At 33.3% G+C, this 23,769-nt stretch overlaps 1 protein-coding gene across 2 annotated transcripts in view; it reads right to left on the reverse strand.

The window, feature by feature from the left end:
• Window positions 1-1,092: 1,092 nt before the first annotated feature.
• The window catches only part of LOC149904380 (uncharacterized), a 46,229-nt gene continuing 23,552 nt past the window's right edge, over window positions 1,093-23,769 (reverse strand). For both annotated transcript variants that reach the window (XM_090107393.1, XM_090107392.1), the window contains one exon: window positions 1,093-2,655. In XM_090107393.1, coding sequence (XP_089963519.1) covers window positions 2,134-2,595 — 462 coding nt within the window. In that variant the 5' untranslated portion in view covers window positions 2,596-2,655 and the 3' untranslated portion in view covers window positions 1,093-2,133. The remainder of the gene's footprint in view (window positions 2,656-23,769) is intronic.

The following is a 23,769-nucleotide window of genomic DNA, read 5'->3' on the forward strand; positions in this document are numbered from 1 at the left end:
ACCTAATATGAAGAGACCATTCCTTCCATCTTATGTTTATAAGACAAGTGACCTTTTACATCAACTATGAACTAATTAATCCAAATGGTAAACTACAATCTACTTAGTACGGGCGATGTGTTTTTAAATTAATGTATTCTTAAAATTCTTGTAAAATACACAAGGTAGGTACAATACTTAACTTTGTTAATTTGATCACTAGCCCATCCTACTTTAGATTTTTTGTTTGCAATTGTGGGATTATTTAAATAAGAAAAACACAATTTAAATATGTAAAATTATTTTAATATTGCATTACAATAAATTGTCACAACAAGGAATTGCCACGAGCCTACCGTACACATTTATGTCGATCCACACCATAGCGCTAATTTACAATGTTCCCTTAACCCTTTTGTAAACGAGTCTCTATAAATACGTGTGCGAAATGAGTACACAACCACCTGATTATTTTTTTATAATTTTCTAATTCCCAGTTATTATTCAGGTTCCTAATTATATAGTCAGTCCAATCCTGGATCTAAACCATCGTCTCAGTCGTAAGAAGTCCATTACTAAACATATCACATAACCCCCCTAAATTTTCTAGAATAGCTAATCGCCAGTCGCCAACATACACGCTATATAGAGACTAAATTATGGTAGAACCATATTATAATGATATACTGTAAGTTTTTGGTCATTATTTAAAAAAATTACAATTAGGACTATGGTGTGAATACAAGTCTTATCTTACTTAATATTTAACCTATGCACGATATTAACTAGTACACTTAACGTTACATCACATGTAGAATGAGATATTTTTCATAATAAGTAACAATGGCCGAAGATATTTCGTCACTTACTCCGTTCCCAACAAATTAAATTATACCTCATCATACAGTTTTTTTTTACTATAGTATTAAAACGATTAAGCGTCTTATTATGCATCTATTACCTATCTATTTTATTACGCACGTTAAATTGGATATGACGCAATTTAAAGACACAGGTTGGAGATCAGAAAAACCAGCCTTATTCAACGTAAGCAATAGTTATATGTTTACAAAGTTTTCTTAAATATATTGCCATATATTTACATATATTGTAAATAACCGTGTGGCAGTGGTAAAAGCACCAGATATTTCTGGGATATCGAGTTTGATTTTACAGTAACAATTGTACTTACACAAATATTACAAATAATATTATTATAAAAATCTCAAACATTTCCAAAGCCTATAAATGCATTTAAAAAGCTTTCAGGAACAGGAACAGTTTTTCAATGCTTAACTTCACATCGGTGAAATATTGTATGATTAAATTTATATTTAATTACTGTTTTATCCACTGGAATGAAAATTTTACCACTTTACTCTACAAATACCTACACAAAATGGACACTTATCGGCTGAATAAAAGTTTTTGAAAAGTCTGTCCTTCATTTCGTGGTAATATGTTGGTTTACAATATGCTAAATATAAATATAACTAACACTTCATTGTTCTTACTTTAGCAACCTTTTCCTCAAAAATGTATTATTAAACATAATAAATTAAAATGTAGATATTCATTGTGTCGGGGTTGTGATTTAGAAGTTTTTTTTTTTATTTTTATCAGGGATTTTAGTAGTTATAAAGTTATGTTGACAATCCGGGAAACTTTTCTTTTATGAATAAATTAGTAGTGAAATAAGAAGAATTGTTGGTTGTCTTAATTATGCGAAATTCTGCCTCGACAACCTGACATACCAACACACAATTTTATAGTGTTTCCATTAATAAAACCTGCTAAGTTGTTGACGCAAGAGAAACACGTCAAGGATCAAAGGTTCAGAGCTATTCTTTCAAAACCTTGATTATTTCGAAATTAATTCATTTGTGCCTTACGTTTTTATGTATTGCATTGCGAAAACAGATTGTAAAGTGACCTTTAATCTTGTACTTTTCATTTAATCCATCGGCTTCAGAACAAAAGCATTATAATAAAATTCAATTACATCCGTGATGCAAACGTTTACAAGGATTAATCAATTATTTGAAAACAATTCCAAAACTTTTAAATGGAAAGTAACGAAAAATATAGACAATGGAATAGAATATGCAAATAGGATAACACGGAGTTGACGGTACAACGGCTATCGTTAACAAATTATCTCTTATTTTTATTTTTCATCGTAAGACGTCGCCAGAAGCTCGTCTTTTCAGCGGGAGGCTGTTCCTCCCTCGCTTCTTCACCTCTCGTCTCTCCCCGAAGCATGTCTAAGAAGGTCGGGTCGTTCTTCTTAACATTTTTCTCAATTTTAACCGCTTCGGCGCTGAGTTCCGCCTTTAGTTTTTCTGGGCTCGTGTTCTCGACCTTAAACTCGTTAGGGTCTTCAACGAACGCCTGTTGGAGATCACGCATAATTTTTTTCCGTATTGTTTTCTTCATACTAAGATGCCTTTCAAGTGTTTTCACATCGCCATTGGCGTACGTACGGTAGTCATCCTTTTTCTTCCTGCATGATTTCTTTGTTTTGTCTTCGTTCTCGTCGAAAACTTGCTTGGCTTCGTACTGTTGATTGAGGCCAAAGATATCTCGCAAATGAGGTATAGCTCGTTCGGATGTCATCTTGCATGTGGCGGCAGCCGCGCCCGGCACGAGATCACAGACAGCTCCTCATCGTGGGACCTGGAATTGAGAAAATATAATATTAACACGATGTATTTTTTAAACTTGGGTCAAATTTTTAAACATTTATATTTTCGTTCAATATTTAATTGATTGAGAAATTTCAATATACAATATTCTAGAAAACTGAGACTTATTCAATAAAACTAAGAAGTTGAATTGAGATTTAAGGTGAAAAGTATATTGACGAAAAAGGTTGGTTGAACAAAATATTACAGGCCACTGGCCAGTTTTCGCTAATGGAACAAGCTTCCTAGCTTTTACATTTTGTTTTAATAAAGTATGTCTCAGTTTTACAAAATGTAGGGCAAAACAATAAACACGTGGTGATGTGATAATGTTAGCTAATCCGGTGGTAAACTTGGTCATTACCCCGTGCCACTCCCCACGACCTCACACGCATACATATTGCTATAGTAATTATTTAAATTGAGCCCACATTAGCGGAAAGAGGAAGAGGTGTGTCAGGTATCCACATCAATTTTGTTATAAAAAATACACCTGATCTTTGTTAGTTTGGATAATAGTGACAACGGTTCCCTGAGCTGATTTGACCTAATCGAATACCTACCTAAAATTTTTATTTTTTTCTTATTTTGACGACTACGGCTTGAAATTAACTTGATTCTAAAGAAACTAGTTTATTAGAAGTTTTACGCCATCTTAGATAGTCAATAAAAGCTCTAAAACACAGAGCTACCATTTTTTTAGAAAACCAACGGCAGAAAGTTCTAGAACAAAACTCAATAAGCGAACAGTGAAGGTGTTAAGATGGTTAGCTCAACACATGATCCAAATAGACAATGGAAAACCGTGCACCGTAACCGCTGGCTACTCTAATGACTTCCTTCATTCATCTTGCCTTCGACAAATGTTGACACTGCAGGGAAATTATGTATTATCACGCTCTATTAACATTATCAACACCTATCACATGGAAAGTGTACTCGATAACCCTTGTATAGCTTAGTATAGGGCGGATATTGTTGCTTACAAGGTACCTACAGTTAATACAAAAATGTACGCAAACACTTGATCAAAAGTCTTACTGAATTTAAAATGAAATCGATTGTGATAGTAGAAAGCAATTTCATACGATTAGTTTGAAATGTTTAAATTTAAAATACTGTTATAATGAGGTTTGGATCTATTACTTTCTGTCTTGATTTTCCATAGGTAGAGTAAGAATTTCAAGCGATAATACAAAACTTATTCAAATTTCGTGAGACTATATCAATTTATACCTAGTTTATAGAACGTAATATATTGATAAAAAATGTAGTTTTATAAGGCTTCTAGCTCGTGATTTCAACTTGCACTGAAATTTTGTATGTAGTTATAGTAGGTACACGCCGAATTGTCGACCTACAAAGTATTGCTGTCGTGCGGCACTAGAAAACACGTTTTATCTATGTTCCTTTTTCATCATAAAGTACTTATTCATACATGTATAATTAAAACACGGACGTGTAGTTCACTTTCATCTACGTCGCTCGACAGCACATGACATTCGTCTTGCATTGTGTTCATAATATAATACCGCTCGCTTCACTGCACTATAGGCTCCTCTCTCCGAACAATGCGACTTTGAAGACATTTCTCCACTTTATTTCCCTAATACCAACTGTGTGCGGTGTTAATTTTTTAACGTTACAAAAACTGTACTTTCAAATATTTTAACGTTTACACTTTTCTACAATGGCTTTGTTGTAGAGACACTTAACGATATGATGGGTTCTACTTACATCTTATTACATATTATAACTTTTTGCTCTATGTAAAATTTCCTATACTATTAAATATTAGTAAGAAAAAAAATTGTATAAGTACCTGTAGTCCTGTACCGGTATGAAAAAGAAACAAATTATAAGCACTGTCCTATAAATAAAGAAGATGTTTCATGAATATGAATAGGTATTCGAAGCTAACATTTTCACAGAATTTATAACCTAATTCGAGTTCAGAGTTTACCCAACATTATGAATTAAAATGTCTTTTTAGAAATGAATTTCGTTACATGTCTAAACTGAACGTGTTCTGTTAAATAATACATATTTCGTGAACACCGTAGGAACTTAAGCCAAGTTATTGTTGCGGAAAAGCAATAACATCTATGAATAATTCGTGTGCGGCCAACAGCTGACATTAACATTGGCTGGGGGTCACTGCACTTTACCTAACATATAATCGGCCATCTTGCCTCTTGACGTCAGAGTTTGGTAAATTCTCAAACATTTTTATTCGTTCGTAACCTTACATAACAATCACTCTATACATATATGTTTTAAATTATACACAATTTGTTAGGCCTGTGCTCAATAAATATATTATTAACAATGAAGTAATGGAGGAAATGATACATATTTTACATAATAGTGCTGTCTTTATTATCTAAGATTTAAGAGCTTTGGATTTCAAAATTTCATTTAACAGCAATCTGATTATTCAATATTTAATATGTACATACTTAAAAGAGCTTTCTCTATATACCTTCACATAATAATCAATAACACCAATAATATGTATTTTTCATTGGTGCCGTTAAAGTTCTAAAAACAATTTCTCTGCACAGCTAGTACTTAGATACCGTTAAATGGCATTATCACAACTAGCCCCCGGTTTAGCGTTGATCCTAGCCACTTGATCCATTGCTTTAAAACTGGGGCATCGAGCACCGCCACGATAGTTATTGGAAATTGTACAAATTGATTCATCTGATCTGTATCTTTTAATTGGTTTTGTTTCCATTTTAACGCATCGCTACTCGAATGTTTTTACTCCACTAATTGCTGGCTGGTCGAATCGTTTGAAATCGGTTACGCTATTAATAGATCTGTTGTTCTGACTTTGCCGGAATTTGCGATGCGGAAGTTGTTAAAATATGAAATAAAACCACTTTTCAAGTTCAAATACAAATATTATCTATAGGAAATAATAGTGAATATGTGAATCCGTCAAAAATAAATATTAAAGGAGTAATATATCTCATATGCAACTTAAATAATGTTTATTGTAGTTCATACAGGAGTTTGATAAATTGACACTTTTAAATATACATAATCAATATCAATGTCATATTTTGGTATTTTAAACAACTTTATTCGGATTTCAGAACAACCGGCCTTGGGGTTTTTATTCAACTTACATGTTATATTGACTCAAGTGTTGTGCCTTTCTAGTGTGCATAATAACAAAACAATAAAACGAGAATTTATTTCCAAACGAAATGCGGGCTGCACTTGTTTATGACAGGTAAAATTATAACTGAGTTTGCCATGTTTTCATACGGGTCTTAAAATCACAGTCATAATTCATTTTCAGATGATATCTTTATTTTAATGCACAAAAACAATCATGAAAATTGAATTCAGGAAATATGTATATTTAAAAATATACACATACATACGTATAACCAAGTGAAATATGTTGAAACTGGTCGGTTTTTATTACTCAGATATTAATATTATAGCATAAATACCACTGGCATATGCAAGGCAATAAATAAGAAGTAATAAAATTAGTAAGTACTTATTTTTCAAGTAAACAAAGATTAATTTTAAATCGTTAATCGTCAATTAAGGAAATCTTTTAATGGAAAATAATTAACTGCTTTATTGTTCAAAATAAATTTTATATTTATTTTAATAATTACAAAGTTACTTAGAAAACCACAGCTGTGATCTTCGGAATCAACAGTATGTTTTAAAACCTACAACAAACAACAAACAGAGGCTTCGCAAAATTCCAGTTTTCACAGTATAATCACGAAAAGGGCAATTTCTTTATTTTTTATCATAACGATAAATTAGGTCGAATTTACATTAACATTAAAAAGGAGAGTATTGTACTTTCATTTCTCATAGTAATCATAATAGTGAGTTTTTTATGGAAATTCAGAATATAGGTATTTTTTTCCAGTTCCATCAATAATAAAGAAAATTATATGTATACGAAACGTTGTACCTTATACATATTTTAGATACGTTTTAAAGTTATCAAGACATAATAATAATTGTAAAGCCGAAAAAATCAATTTTTGCAATATTTTCATTTTTGTAACTAAATATGTATATATATATATATATATATATATAATTTGGTGTGAAATAAGGTTTATTACACATCGCAACAACATGGATGTATCGTATAATGGATATGCGAGATCGTTGTGGCCTAGTACACGTTTCGCCCTGATTGTTCTACGAGACGCGAGTCCATTTGTAAAGTTTTTATAACATTGACTTTTATTATACTTATATCTATGTGCAGTATGTATAATAGTCTATTATACATACTGCAATTAATATAGTACGTGTTATAGTTTATTTAATTATAATTTACATTTGAGTTTTATTAAAACATTTATATGACCTGTAACATTTACCTTTAACTGGAGCTTCTACTGAATACTAAATGATAAAAACCAAAAAATTGAAAGCCAATTGATGAATGAATGCATTTTTATTACAATTCTGTTTTGTTTTACATAAAATACAGCCGAAGATTATAAAATAACAACTTCCATTATCTTTTACATGCACGGAGTATTACACGAAAAATGCATAATTTGCATTGCATACATTCGAAAGTAGGTTTATTCATTGGCCGTAGCCCGTATCTTTAGCAATTTTGTTTGTTTGTCTATTATAACAGTGACATAATGGGAACATTGCGACAACGATGACGTATGCAAGTACGCATTCATGTGCGTATTGCGTGAGCGTTTTAAAGTTAATTAGAATATAAATAGAACATTATTGCAGTGATTGTATCGTCATTCCATTTCTAAGTATATCGAGACAGTGATATATTGCGTTTGTGTGCTGATTAAATTTTACATTTCTGAAATGTGCTATTTTTGCAATCGTATAATAATTGCGTGATACAATTGTTTGAGCGGATGTAGTGGATAGTCGCGTCTGCTTTTACTTTAAAATTGTAATTTGACTTTTTGGTGTAATCGTTTCGAAAATTATTGTACTCGTAGATAAAATGTAGTATGTTGAATGTTGATATATTAAATGTTAACTAAAAAGTACTGAAGGTACTGATTCTTTCAAGATTTGTTATGGTGATTTAGCTAGTTTTTTTAGTTGCGAGTGGTAGAGTATGCTTATTTTTACAAATTGAGTTGTTGAAATTAAAATGTCACAGTCAATGTACATAAGACAAATTGGCTCTACTTAAAAAATCTCGTTGTATTAAATTTCTTAAATAACAGTTGTAGTAAACTAATCATGACATAATATGATAAGCCCTAATCACTAGATACGTTGCTTAGCTAGCAATTCGCTAATGGTTGAGCCAGGCTATACCCAGGCAGAGAAGCTTTGACCTAGATTTAGATGAGCACTTTGACTAATAGATAACCCTATCTTCTAGATAAATGAACGTGATCCTTCATCAGAGAGCAAAGCAAATATTTGCTCCGTTGATTTCGGCTCATTATACTTCTTTATACATATTTTATTCGCTGGAAGATGGTGAAATAATTTTCGCTGTTTATAGAACTATTAAATTATTTGTATAAGTTCTTACTTTCAGTATTTAGGATAATAAATTTAGATCTAGAAGGTTCATAAAATAACATTTATTACAAATAACTGTAAATTCTCATGAAATTACTTCAGGTATGAATTTAATTAATCTCTATGGCGGGTCTATCTACGGCGGCTTCATTTGAATAACATAAAATATTAATTAGTAAGTAGGTACCAACTTGTATAGATATAGATTATCTTAACATTCAAGGATCGTCATTATTATCATATGTTGCCTGGAAGAGATCACTATTAAGTGATAAAGGCCGCCAAAATTGTTGTACTCTGTTCTATGTTTAAGTAGTTCTAAGGATTCCTATCTGTACAACTATTAAAGAGTTAAATAAATAAATAAATAAATATGTTCCCACTGCAGGCACAATGGTAAATTATTATAATAATTAAAGTTAAACCAATTAGCATAGCCCTTAAGGACGCGTTTACGAATCTGACAAAAATACGCAGTTTTTCGGTGCATTTTGCGGCGAAATAGTACAAAACCAAATTTAACTAATAATTACCATAAATAGATTACTCCTTAATCTTTAAATGGTACTATATTTTAAGTCGAAAATTTTGGTTTATAATATTGAAAAAAATAATTTCCGTTGCCTCTTCACCCAAAATTGACAATATCGTGCTGAATAAACGAACATTTTTCTTGTATTTAATAAAACAAATTGATTTATTTAAAAATATTTTAAGTAAGTAGACATGTCTAACTCAAAAAGGTACTAGATAAAACTATCAAAATGTTACAAATAGGCTGAGAAAAAAATGAAAATGAAACCTTATTTTTTCACATATTTAGTTGTAACGCGTGATACTTATTGCATTGAAATAAGGGTTATTTTACCGGCTCATCTTGATTTATTGCACAAAAATTTGTAATGAAATATTTTAGTCTGCGCTCGGCCGCCGTTGTGAGTGGACACTGTGACGCTTGTAAGCAGCTCCTCGTTTACGAAAAGATCACTGTACGAATACAAAATATTTCACCTAATAAACTTGATCCTTCACGCATTTATTTTATTTATAGATTTTATACTTATGGGATTATAAATTTCATATTTAGTTTCTGACTTGATGGAGTGACCTGAACGTATACTTCGAAGACTGCTACTGGAACTAATAGACGAGTAGAGCTAGGTATGCCGAGTTTGGGCTCGTTTTGTTAGTTATGTTGAGACCTTACCTCCGGACTTGATGGAGTGACCTGAAGGTGTACTTCGAAGACGGCTACTGGAACTAATAGACGAGTAGAGCTAGGTATGCCGAGTTTGGGCTCGTTTTGTTAGTTATGTTGAGACCTTACCTCCGGACTTGATGGAGTGACCTGAAGGTGTACTTCGAAGACGGCTACTGGAACTAATAGACGAGTAGAGCTAGGTATGCCGAGTTTGGGCTCGTTTTGTTAGTTATGTTGAGACCTTACCTCCGGACTTGATGGAGTGACCTGAAGGTGTACTTCGAAGACGGCTACTGGAACTAATAGACGAGTAGAGCTAGGTATGCCGAGTTTGGGCTCGTTTTGTTAGTTATGTTGAGACCTTACCTCCGGACTTGATGGAGTGACCTGAAGGTGTACTTCGAAGACGGCTACTGGAACTTATAGACGAGTAGAGCTAGGTATGCCGAGTTTGGGTACGTTTTGTTAGTTATGTTGAGACCTTACCTCCGGACTTGATGGAGTGACCTGAAGGTGTACTTCGAAGACGGCTACTGGAACTAATAGACGAGTAGAGCTAGGTATGCCGAGTTTGGGCTCGTTTTGTTAGTTATGTTGAGACCTTACCTCCGGACTTGATGGAGTGACCTGAAGGTGTACTTCGAAGACGGCTACTGGAACTAATAGACGAGTAGAGCTAGGTATGCCGAGTTTGGGCTCGTTTTGTTAGTTATGTTGAGACCTTACCTCCGGACTTGATGGAGTGACCTGAAGGTGTACTTCGAAGACGGCTACTGGAACTAATAGACGAGTAGAGCTAGGTATGCCGAGTTTGGGCTCGTTTTGTTAGTTATGTTGAGACCTTACCTCCGGACTTGATGGAGTGACCTGAAGGTGTACTTCGAAGACGGCTACTGGAACTTATAGACGAGTAGAGCTAGGTATGCCGAGTTTGGGTACGTTTAGTTAGTTATGTTGAGACCTTACCTCCAGACTTGATGGAGTGACCTGAAGGTGTACTTCGAAGACGGCTACTGGAACTAATAGACGAGTAGAGCTAGGTATGCCGAGTTTGGGCTCGTTTTGTTAGTTACGTTGAGACCTTACCTCCGGACTTGATGGAGTGACCTGAAGGTGTACTTCGAAGACGGCTACTGGAACTAATAGACGAGTAGAGCTAGGTATGCCGAGTTTGGGCTCGTTTTGTTAGTTACGTTGAGACCTTACCTCCGGACTTGATGGAGTGACCTGAAGGTGTACTTCGAAGACTGCTACTGGAACTAATAGACGAGTAGAGCTAGGTATGCCGAGTTTGGGCTCGTTTTGTTAGTTACGTTGAGACCTTACCTCCGGACTTGATGGAGTGACCTGAAGGTGTACTTCGAAGACGGCTACTGGAACTAATAGACGAGTAGAGCTAGGTATGCCGAGTTTGGGCTCGTTTTGTTAGTTATGTTGAGACCTTACCTCCGGACTTGATGGAGTGACCTGAAGGTGTACTTCGAAGACGGCTACTGGAACTAATAGACGAGTAGAGCTAGGTATGCCGAGTTTGGGCTCGTTTTGTTAGTTACGTTGAGACCTTACCTCCGGACTTGATGGAGTGACCTGAAGGTGTACTTCGAAGACGGCTACTGGAACTAATAGACGAGTAGAGCTAGGTATGCCGAGTTTGGGCTCGTTTTGTTAGTTACGTTGAGACCTTACCTCCGGACTTGATGGAGTGACCTGAAGGTGTACTTCGAAGACTGCTACTGGAACTAATAGACGAGTAGAGCTAGGTATGCCGAGTTTGGGCTCGTTTTGTTAGTTACGTTGAGACCTTACCTCCGGACTTGATGGAGGGACCTGAAGGTGTACTTCGAAGACGGCTACTGGAACTAATAGACGAGTAGAGCTAGGTATGCCGAGTTTGGGCTCGTTTTGTTAGTTATGTTGAGACCTTACCTCCTGACTTGATGGAGTAACCTGAAGGTGTACTTCGAAGACGGCTACTGGAACTAATAGACGAGTAGAGCTAGGTATGCCGAGTTTGGGCTCGTTTTGTTAGTTATGTTGAGACCTTACCTCCGGACTTGATGGAGTGACCTGAAGGTGTACTTCGAAGACGGCTACTGGAACTAATAGACGAGTAGAGCTAGGTATGCCGAGTTTGGGCTCGTTTTGTTAGTTACGTTGAGACCTTACCTCCGGACTTGATGGAGTGACCTGAAGGTGTACTTCGAAGACGGCTACTGGGACTAATAGACGATTAGAGCTACGTGAAGGTAGTCGTGATGATACACCCGAAGGGCAACTGGAAAGATATGACGATCAATTTTTGAAGGAGAACATGAAGACACATTTAATTCCATTTTATAAGAACAGCCTCCTTCCAGAATTGACCGATCCAAGATTCAAAAGAAATATGGAACTACAGGAACATTCATCAAATTGCCATAGTAATATAATGAAAACTAAGAATTAATTAAAAAGAATTGTTTTTCGTGAGTTTTATCCATTTTTTTATCTTTTACCCTACATAACCCTACCCTATCTATCCTACCCTACACTACTCTACTCTACACATTGATTATAAATAGATAGATACATTATATTACCACTATCATCACTACATAGTACATATAAAACAAAGTCGCTTTCTCTGTCCCTATGTCCCTTTGTACGCTTAAATATTTGAAACTACGCAACGGATTTTGATGTGGTTTTTTTAATAGATAGAGTGATTCAAGAGGAAGGTTTATATGTATAATAACATCCATTAAATAGTGGAAAAGTACTGTTATTTTTGAGGTTTCTAATGTGATGTCGTAAATAATAACATTTTTTCCGCTTACATTGCAAACGCAGGCTGAACCCTACGAGTTTTATCAAAATAATGTACTAAGTAGGGATGTAACGATACATGATTTTGCCGATACGATACCGATACCGATATTTGTAGTAATGTATCGGCGATACCGATACCGATACCGATATCGATGGCTTGGTAGAAAAATAAATAGTGAATTATGCATAAAAAGTTACCAACATTTAACAGAGACAACTGTTAATCGTATTCTTTTAAATAAAAATGCCAAATCAAAAAACAACAAAACCATTTATTTTAGTACTAGCGGTCCGCCCCGGCTTCGCCCGTGGTACATATTTACGTTTTCTCTACATAAGAACCATCCTCGTACTTCAAGGAATATAATAGAAAAGAATTATCGAAATCGGTTCAGCCGTTCACACGTGATGCCGTGACAACGCGAAACGGGTGCAGACCCGCCGCCTTTTTATAGCTCAGGCCGCGAAGCGCGTCGAACGCGGCAACTGATACACAAAAATAATCCTTATGGCATGATTCTGTATTCACGCGCGATGACTTATAGCGTATTTCATGTATAACTTTGGTGTTTCTACACCGATTTACATGATTCTTTTACTATAACCTGCCCAGGAGTATGAAGAATAATTGTTCCAAATTTGGTTAAAATCCGTCGTGTAGTTTTTGTTTCTATAACGAATATACAGACAGACAGACAGACAGACAAAAATTTTACTGATTGCATTTTTGGCATCAGTAGCGATCTCTTATCACCCCTTCATAGTTTTTTTTTAAATATATTTCATGTACAGAATTGGCCTCTCTACAGATTTATTATAAGTATAGATTATTATTTTACGAAGTCAGTTAAACTTTAAGTAATACACATACAATCAGTACCTAATAAAAGTTTACTATTGGTAGAGTTTTTTCAGAAAACAAAGTGCGCACGCGCGGGCGGCCTCCCGCATCGTTCATTGGGCGCGAGTTTTTGAATTATTTGATATCAAAAAAATTGGTTGTTTGTAAAGTAGGTTTACGATCGAGATGTTTACGTGATAACATAATGCAGTGGCAGCGCTCGAGATGAAACGGGAGATTGGTCCGTCTCTCTCTCGTTATACCTGCGATCGCGCTCGTGAGGTTTTGGTGTGACACAAGTTTATGAACATGTCACCCGACTAAAACGATTTTAAAAACGTTATCACGTTAAAAATTAAAAATATTCAAAATTATTTATATCTTTCCTTTAAGTACATAAACAAATTTGTGATTGGAGCACTCCTAGTAAGCAAATAAAATGCTTGTGTCAGTAGGTTCCGCTCTTCCTTAACACTATTACAGAAACAGAAATAAAACAATATGAATGAATACAATGCAAAAACATAAAAGAAAAGAAAGAATTTAATAAAAAAATATCGGTATCGGCTGATTTATTATCGGCGATACCGATATATCGGCTTGCCGATATATCGGCCGATATATCGGTGTCGGTATCGGTATCGTTACATCCCTAGTACTAAGTATTGTACACATTGAAAAAGTCTACAGAAAAGTCCGTGATGGTATATGTCTATCTCTTATGGATAACCCACAATTACTTTTTTTTGTCATTTACTTTTTACGAAAAATAATGGCTAATTTTCGAAGCGATTTTAACCAATACAGCATTAATTCTTAACCAATTAAATACCTTAAATACATTGTTCATTTAATATAGATCTATATGGCCCTTTACACCGTATGATTTAAGTGAATATTTTCGAAGATATTACAGATTTAAAAATTGCGGGACGTAGCGTTTGCGGCGGTACCGGCCGGCCGCCGCGGCCGTGCCATTGCACCCATGACCCATGCGAAGCATGGGCGGGTCGCTAGTTAGATATAAATAAAGATACATATTATATACGTATGATATAAGATTTTTGATAGATTTTATTAAAGTGAAACTTTTATTACATCGTCTCAAACTTTTTAGTCTGTGTAGCGCATGTCGCGTGTATCGCGGCTGCCGAGTAGGTATACCTACTCGGCAGCCGACCGTCACGCGACATGCGCTACACAAAGCAGTGTTCGGAACCGTTCGAACAGTTTCACTTTTACCGTGGTTTCATAAAACCACACAACATTTTATTTATAGTAATGTTTCAGTATATTTGAACTTAAAAAGTATTTGCAAGTACCTATCAGTAGTATATGTATGTGCCAAATAAAAGTATTTTCTTTCTAGTTTTCGAAAACCCACTTGCATTTGATACCACAACAAAATTATATACTAAAAAACGAGCCCAAACTCGGCACACCTAGCTCAGCTCGTATATTAGTTCCAGTAGCAGTCTTCGAAGTATACCTTCAGGTCACTCCATCAAGTCCGGAGGTAAGGTCTCAACATAACTAACAAAATGAGCCCAAACTTGGTACACGTAGCTCTAATCATCTATTAGTTCCAGTAGCCGTCTTCGAAGTACACTTTGGCAAGTACTTGTTTACCAATCAATCACTGTCCAATGAAATTAGGTAAATGGTATCTACTTTTGTGACCATTCAACGTTACAAACAAATCAAAATAAATTAAAAAAAAAAACATGGCAATAAAAATAAGTTCAATTATCAAGTCGTGTCAGTTTAGTCATAATTTCGTCGTTTCTCGCATTTCGCTGTGTGTGTGAGCCGTGCACGTGTAGTAGTAAGACTCAAAACGTAAAATTGATGCGCGTCAATTTGTATATGCGTCCTTAAAGACAAAAAGTAGGTCAAACTGATTAAGGTTAATTATAAAAACGAAAATGTCGCCTTTTTGGCTCACAATATTTACAGAAAACAAAATGAGAACATATCATATAACATATTTATTTTGCTTGTAGGAATTATTGCTTGTATTTTTTCATATTTAAATACATTCATCACACATTTATCCAAATTTGCTTGCGTATATTTGGCTCAAATATGTAGAGCCAAATATACGCAAGCAAAACCCATTGCAACTAAAATAATATCAGTTTTATTCCCAGTGTAAATGCACTACTTAAAGAGCTATTATTATAATATATTTGAGAATTCAGTAAGGGTCATTTACCATTAGTAGAAGCTGAGCTTATAGAATAATTCCCACGGTGGAAGCGTTGGATAATATGTTAGTTGTTACTTAACAATTCATTGAATGATTGTGCAAGTGGGACTCAAGGTTTGAGCCGTGTGATCTTATCACAATGCCTGCCTCTTTATTGCTATAAACACTGAAAATGCTTTTTTTTGAATGTAAATATTAGTTTCTAGGTGTTTTATTCGATCAGGTTAAAACGACATTAAAATACCTGGGCATATTTAAAGATTTTTACATATTATATTTATTTTCTCTTCAGAGGATGTGATAAATTCCTTTGACATCTTTGATTTTGGCTCGCAGCTATATGGCTTGTGTCATGTTTTTAAGGTAATTTTTACAGCAGGAGACCGGAATAAATGCATGAAACCTTTTGAGTGAGTGACAAGAAAATGTACACTTAAAGGTAATTATAGTAGGTCTTCTACTTAGAAAATGTATACGAAACAACTATATTTAGTTACAAAATAGTTGGTGTTTCTGTTTGGTACATATTTGTATCAAAATAATTGAAATTGAGAAACTGTTTCGACTGCATAAACAACGTGTAAGTAAGTAGGTACCTAATATACCATATTACTTATGCGTAAAATAAACCATAGACTAAATAAACAGTTGATTTACGTAATTGTGTTATAATAATAGAGAAGTTTATACAATATTGCATTAACGAAATGGGTCTATAAGAATAACAGTGTGTAGGATATTTTCACAAGTCGTTTTAGGTGTAACTGGAAAATAAATCAAACCTTTAGAACGATAAGTTTAATCGTATTTGGTATTATGAATATTAAATAGAGTATAAGCGATGAAGACAGGCACAATTAAATTAGCACTAAGAATAATCAACTTTATACCAGGAAAATTTGTTTAAAAGCTTTTATGTTAATCACACATATATCAAACTAGCTACATCAGAGTGACTATGTATTCTTTAACAGTTAAACGGATTGCGGATACGAAGCCATACATCGATTACAACAGGATCGAAGAATAAAAAAAACGCTTGCAAAAACTACAAAATAAGTCTATCAAAGCATTCTCTCAACCTGCAGTTTGAACGTTTTGAATCCAGTACACGTGATAACGCATCAGATAAGGAATAATAGACGTAAATCCGTTTTAATTACTACTTTGTGCTCATTGTCTGGTACACTTCCACTTTTACTGCTTTTAGCCGAAACGTTGACTCCGTGTTGAGGCATTATATAATTTTTGTATTCTTCTAATATGACGTGAAGTTTTGTTTATGAATGATTTTATTCAATTTATTTCTTGCACTGTACACGTAGATGAGTTAACAAAAGCTCATTTAGTGCCTCAAATAGTTATAGGCTTTGGAAATTCGCTACCATGGTATGGTACCGACCAGAGATGTAACGGAGCTTCGATTCCGGTTCCGTTAAGTCGGAACTTCCGATTATTATTACACTTTCGGTTCCGACTTCGGTTCCGATACTTTTGTATCGGATGTTAATCGGAGGTCGAACGAAACAAAGCGGGCGGCGCGCGACGGCCTGTGCCGAACAGGTTCATACATGTCGCGCGGGGAATCCCCCGACCCCCACTACGTGCACTCTATCATCAATTTTTTTTTTCACTTGTTAGTTGTTACAAAGCATCAATGCTTTTGTTCATAAAGTACAATACATTAGTTTTGGAGTCCATTTTGATTTAATTTGCTTTAGCTATTGTTCATTTATTGTAATGTCACCAAATGTAACACGCTACTTTGGGTTTTTATTTTAATTAAACTTTAAATTCATTAATTTTATCTTTTGTTCATTTGGAATTATGCCAATTTTTTTTTCACAGTTGTTTTTTATTTTAAAATTAAAAAATAAAAATGAAAAGAATTGACTATAAATCATGTTTTATTTGTCCTTAAACAAACTGACCCTGCCTCCGATTTCGATTCCGATTCCGATAAACCACATTTGAAAACTCCGATTCCGATTTCGGTTCCGATAAAACTACCTCCGTTACATCCCTGGTACCGACCATATTAACCGACCGACCGAGTAAAGAAAATTGTTTTAACAATATCGGTTCTGTAGCGCTGAATTGTGAATCGATTAAAAAAAGAATATTACAAACATCTCATTAGAATAGCGGTGAAAAATATCAATTACTAGCTCTCCGCCTGCGGCTTCGCCCGCGTTTTCAAAAAAAAACCCGCATAGTTCCCGTTCCCGTGGGATTTCCGGGATAAAACCTAGCCTATGTCACTCAGAAATGATGTAGCTTTCCAACAGTGAAAGAATTTTTCAAATCTGCCATGTAGTTTCGGAGCCTATTCAATTCATACAAACAAACAAACAAAAAATCAAACCTTTCCTCTTTATAATATTTGTATAGATGTGTAAAGAAAATTGCATCTATTGAAACAAACCGGCTGAAAGCAAGTCTTCTCAGTAATATTATTATATCGTTAAGGAAAAAAATTACGCATTAAAATATAAAAAAAATACATTCCCACCAAGTTGAATGTCACGTAGATAGGAAGCTAAAGCAATCTCTCAAAGCATCTTGAGCCAAAATTCTTCCTATGATTAATTGATTATATCATGTGCGTCGTGGGAAAACTTTAGTAATTGAATAACAATGTAATTTAATTTAAATATAAATAAACCTATCTATAGCTACCTACCTAGCTACTTGAAATTACAAGAGCGAAATCGAGTTTGTTTTGATTAACATTTCTTCCATTGATTCCATTGTAAACAGATAAATTTAAAAATTGATACATTTAACTAATCAAGATTTTCAGATAAAACAATAATTTGAAGTAGAATACTTTCTTAACAAAGAAGGTACAAAGAAATTTACGTTTATTGCAAATAGAATTGTGCTGAACAATGGGATACATTTTTCAATAAGCGATTTTGTAAAATACTGGAGATATCGCTCTACATAAAGGAATAACAAATTAACCTTTTATTCTTTTGAAGTACAAATAAATATAGTCTGTTGAAACGCTAGATTGCTCTTATATTTATGTACCCATTATAAAATCCATTTCCATACAAAATATTCGACCCTCACTTTAAATAATTAATCTCAAAGATTAAAGTTTTTATCGAGTAATGAGCAATAGTGTTTTTATGCAAATCGAGAGCCTTGGAGAGTGAACGTCTTTATTGATTTTCTTTAGAATTGTAGACTGTATCTTGTATGAGAGTTTCGTCTGAAATTAACAATTTAAAATATATTTAGTAATTTGAATGAGACTGTATAAAAGTTATGCACCGGAATGTTTTTCATATACGTTTTAAAGTGCTGTGTTAGTGCGCATTAAGTATGCAGAAATGGTCACGATTTGCGACAGAACATCTGATAAAACTACTTAAAATTCCTTATTACGTATTTAAAATAAATTACTCTTAACTTAACTTAATAATACTAATTATAATAGTTAACTGACAATTTTTTGTCCATAATTTACTTAACTTTGTGTAGATGTAGAAAAGTGGAAACAGGAAAATAACAACGTTTTAATTACATGTAACTATAAAGTGATTTTATACTAAAGCGGGAAAACAGGATCTAGTCTGGTATGCTGCTACTGAACTTGTACTGGAGCATTTCTTTAAGCGATTCACAATTCACAAGTTATTATAAAATATGACATGAAGAAAAATAAAGTTCAAAACGCATCGTTGAACATATGGCTGAACGCGAAATTCATTAAATAAAATCACCTTTAATCACATTGAAAAGAATGAAGAAGGCTAAAATGAGAATATTTGACAAAACCGTATCTCTATACCTATCGATGCTCCATCGGCTTTCGATTTATAAAACTTCGAGAAATCTTTCAAACTTCGCCATATTGAGATCTTCTCTTAAGCACCTGGAAACCGAAACTTAAGAATATATCTGCCTATTTTCCATTGCTTTTCCTGATACCAGATTACCCCAAATCCCTATTGAAAAATTTTGATTTTGTTAAGTGTTATCGAAAGTTTATAAGCGATAGGTCTTGATATGAAATGTCTTTGTATATATATATGAGAAAATTGTGTATCTTTGTATTAACGGGGTTTCAAGTAAATGGTTCATACTTCGAATTCCTACACACCATTACCATTTGTGTTACATCAGGCATAAGTAATAAGCTTATGGCCATTAGCAGGCCGCTGGTAAATCGTTATCGTCGGCGAATTATAAACACGCTCAGTTAATAGGAATATAGGTACTATGAGAGGTAATTCATTATATGAAGTAGGTGTAGGTAGTTGTAGGCTTTCAACGAAGCCTAACCTTTATACGTTTATCTCTCTGGATCTAGTTTCTCACTTTCAAATTTCAACTATACCTATATTTAGTAACATATCTAGGATTAATTCAAAGTATTTATAATTTTAATGTTCAAGAGATAGTAGGTTCGAACTAGCAATTACTTAGGTAATTGTTAAAGTTGATTGTAATGATAGAATTTGCGCTCAAATATGAGTTGTTAAACAAACTTTCAATGAAAGGAATTTCTCTTCTTATGTAATTTATTCTTATTTTTAATTGCCAAAACAGCGTCTCTTGTATATTACGTCTTCAATTATTTCGTCGGAAGAAGGCGATAACATGACTGTAAATGATTTCCCCTTTGATCATTGATTTGTAATTTATTTAAGGCACGTAACGCGCCAACCGTCCAGTCATACAAAGGAAAGTATTACGTATAACTAATTTCTTATAAAATATACGATAGATAGTATTATGAGTATTGTAAATATAGAAAATCCGTAAAAGTTTTTCCTGGCGCGAAAACTACTAGAATGACAATGAAGAATTTACGTAATAATGCTCTACAGTTTATAAAAATTGGATTTATTTGTATTAATTTATGAACATGACAATTGAGTTCATATTAAAACATACTATATAAATACAATTCATGATTTCATTTTATGTAAAACGCAATACAATTAGAAACTAAACATCTAATAACATTTAATTACGGAGTCTCATGTTGTTCATCGTTTTTCATACTTTTCTACTTAATGCTGATGATTTGCAGATTTCAATTATCAACAGTCACGGTGTACATTTTGATATTAACATGTCAACCTCTCACTTCCGAGTTTCGGTGTGTTTTATATTTAAGTGTGAAGTGTGAACACGAATGACATTTTTAAATCGTTATTTGCACCCGAGAATAAATCTAGCTGAAGCATGCAAAGCATGCACAGAGCATAACCTTCAAAATGCAACTAACATTTTTAATTACTGGAATTTTTCTTATCACTACAAGATAAGCGCAATTTTCTTTAATTATGCTAATCTTTATTTAATCTCTAGAACATTCGTAATGTTCGTTTCATGCGACTTATTGTTCCTTATCAAACTTCTCGAAAACTTTGCAAACATGAAATGGTTTTGATGTTCTAAATAAGTATCGTCTATTGTGAGTTTGAAGTCCTTTATTTAGTCGAGACGTTTATTCGTGCTCTGTCTAATTATTGTAAGTGAAGCTTAAAAGCTATTACGACAGTGTCAAAAGAGAAAGGGAACAAAGCGTTGCACAAAATCGCAACAGAGTCAAACGAAACGCGGTAATTGGTAGAAAATAACTAAACACTATGTGTCAGATGACTGATAATAGCATTTAGGCGCTCGCTCGAGAATGGGGGGAAAAAACACTATCAAGCAGTGAAAGTGTTCGGAATTTTCTCGTTAAGAATACTTGTAAATGTTGGTAATGAAATTGTTTGCACGTGATCGTTAATAACTCATTTATGTCAACAAAAAGTGAAGAGATAAAGTCGATGAGGTTAGAAACGCTGGAACAATAAACTGCTTTATGGTGGTATATTTATAAAGGGCGACGTGAGATGCGAAGCATGTGAGTCTGCGAAACTGAAATACTAGCGGACTAACTATAAATAGTCCTAGGAATAAAGTACCATAACTATTCAATCTGCGCTAATTACATCTTGTAAGTACTCTTGTTACAAAACAACTTCCAGAAATAAGTATGTCGAACACCGTTGCGTTGTAATGTAAACCTATCTTTGATAGACAATGTCTCTTGATCCTACCATACAACATATTATGAAAAGAGTTATCCAAAAGTGAAAAGGTTCCTTTATTGTTACGAAAAGAGTTATTTCCTTTATTGTTTAAATAAACCTTGCCTATTATTCAGCAAACTGTGACGTCATTACACATACGAATTCCTTAGCAATTAGAGCAGTGCTATTAATTTCACCACATGTCAGTTTTGGGTTACACGTGCACCGCAAATAATGTTTTTGCTTGGTATCCTTCAAAATCGCACGTCTATTAAACAAACATGTAATGAATTTGTTGTGCATGTACAAATGTTGTAAGTTGTCTGCATGTTGTATGAATCACGGTGACCGCTTCTTTACTTATTCATTTATAGAAAGGAAAATAACTCTGTCCCTAATCTTTTTTAATTGTGAAGGATTTAGACTTATCATAAACAACACAATTTTTATTACCACCATAAAAAGTTCTATGATTAACGAGAATTGAAGTCACGTTTATAGAAATTGGTAGATATCAAAATACAATATAAATGAAACGTTTATTAGGTAATCTTGTCAGTTATTATACGCATTGATATTATTTGTTATGGTGATAAAGGTTATTAATTATTTTTATACTTATTTACATATAAGTACTTCATCTAAGGTAAAAACACGGAAATTTATTAGGAAAAACAAATGCTTAAGTTTAAGTTTTTAAGCATTATTTTTGTGGGGTTATTTTTTTGTAAATATACATAAATAATTTTATCTTGACGTTTAACTATACATTTCGAAAAAAAAACAATAAGATTTCTTCACAAAAGTAAAGAAATTCAAAGCCTTTTACTTATTTCGATAAGCTGATGTCACGACAATAATAAAAAATTGTAAAAAATACTTTAATGCTTTTCGATAAGGCATAAAATTGAGTATTTTTAAAAGGCTTTAGTTCTAAGATGGCGGAAGCATTTTGTCGTAATCTTGGAGCAACAGTTGGAAACAGATTTCGTGACATTTACAAGGAATAATGAATGATAAGCTACTTTTGTTAACCATATTTAGAACTGGTTCGGTTTTAATGATTTGTATCTTTGAACTGGTATATTTTTAAATTTAAAGCTGTTTTTGAATTTTTTCAACTAATATGCAACATTTAATTGTTTATTTTGTTACTCTCTTATCACAAAATTTTACTGCAAAATATGTGTAATAAATACGATGGTATAGGTAGGAATCAACTATATTCTGATTTAAAAAAAAATATTTTCGCAGAAATATGTAGAGAAAAACCATCGAAATCAATTGACCTTAACGTTTACAATATTTTTTTTATTATTTGCAACAAGCAGTCTTAGTAACCATAACTACATAGTAACACAAATTATAAAATACCGTTGTGTGAAGCCTGCGATTATATTTTTAATCTGTGCCATCTGTCTGTAAGATAATAATTGACAGTTGCGTAGGCAGTGCACTAAACAAAGTCATAATTATTTTATCAAATAATAGTTGTTATTGAATGAATCCTACATAATATACAATTAACATGTGCACAAAAGATTATCTACAGATATTTAAGAACGAATCTTTAACATTTTTGATAGATTTTACATAAATAAATATCTACTTACTAAAAATTATTCAACCAAACTTTTAACAAAGATAAATCTTTGGCATACCTACTTAAGTACTTAGTTTTTAAAGCGTCATCTTTTATTTTACAAGGGTTTTCCTATACCATTTACCTTCAAAGACCTTTTATAGATTAAGTTATATTTAACTCTTCTTTAGATGTTATTGCTGTGAATTGTGATAGCAAATTGAATTACAAGGTAATTCGCGTTTTCCTGCAAATAACTGAATCATCGTTTTTATTCATATCTAAATTTGAATCTTTACAATTAGAAGAATAAAACCCGATATATTATTATCTTTCATTTTTACGTATTTTTGAACATTTAGTTCTTAATTCTTATACTTAATATTCTTTTAATATTTCCGGAAGTAATCTCAAGTGTTGATAGCTTCCGCGATTTATTTCCTTTCAAACGATATTAAACTGAAAATTATAATTTAAATGTATCCGTCACTTGTCTCTAATTACGAACAGTAGTTGATATATGACAGTTTAATTTGACTGTTAGCATGTGGTTGATATAACGAGAAAATGAGAACAACCCGCGGGCAAAGCCCTTATTGCGACTGAAAATGTTTTAGACATTAAATTCGTAGCAAATTACCGATTATCGAGGTTAAATATTGAACAGTCAAGGATGCTTATTAAAATGTAGCTTATTTATACAGCATATATTTTGATAATTTGTAGCTTTTGGCTAAAATGTACAAAAATCTTGTACCTAATAGTATTGTAAAAGTCATATTATTAGTCTACTAGTCTATATAAATCCTATTATAAAATCTCTACCGTGTTCCATAGACAACAAACTAACAATTCCTTTTCAGTCTGCGATTTCAAGATAAGTACGATCTTTTTATTAACT

The sequence above is a fragment of the Colias eurytheme genome, chromosome 11 (assembly GCF_061535395.1).
Source record: "Colias eurytheme isolate Ceu_HAF_F1 chromosome 11, ilColEury1 Martin Lab GWU primary, whole genome shotgun sequence".
Lineage (NCBI taxonomy): Eukaryota > Metazoa > Arthropoda > Insecta > Lepidoptera > Pieridae > Colias > Colias eurytheme.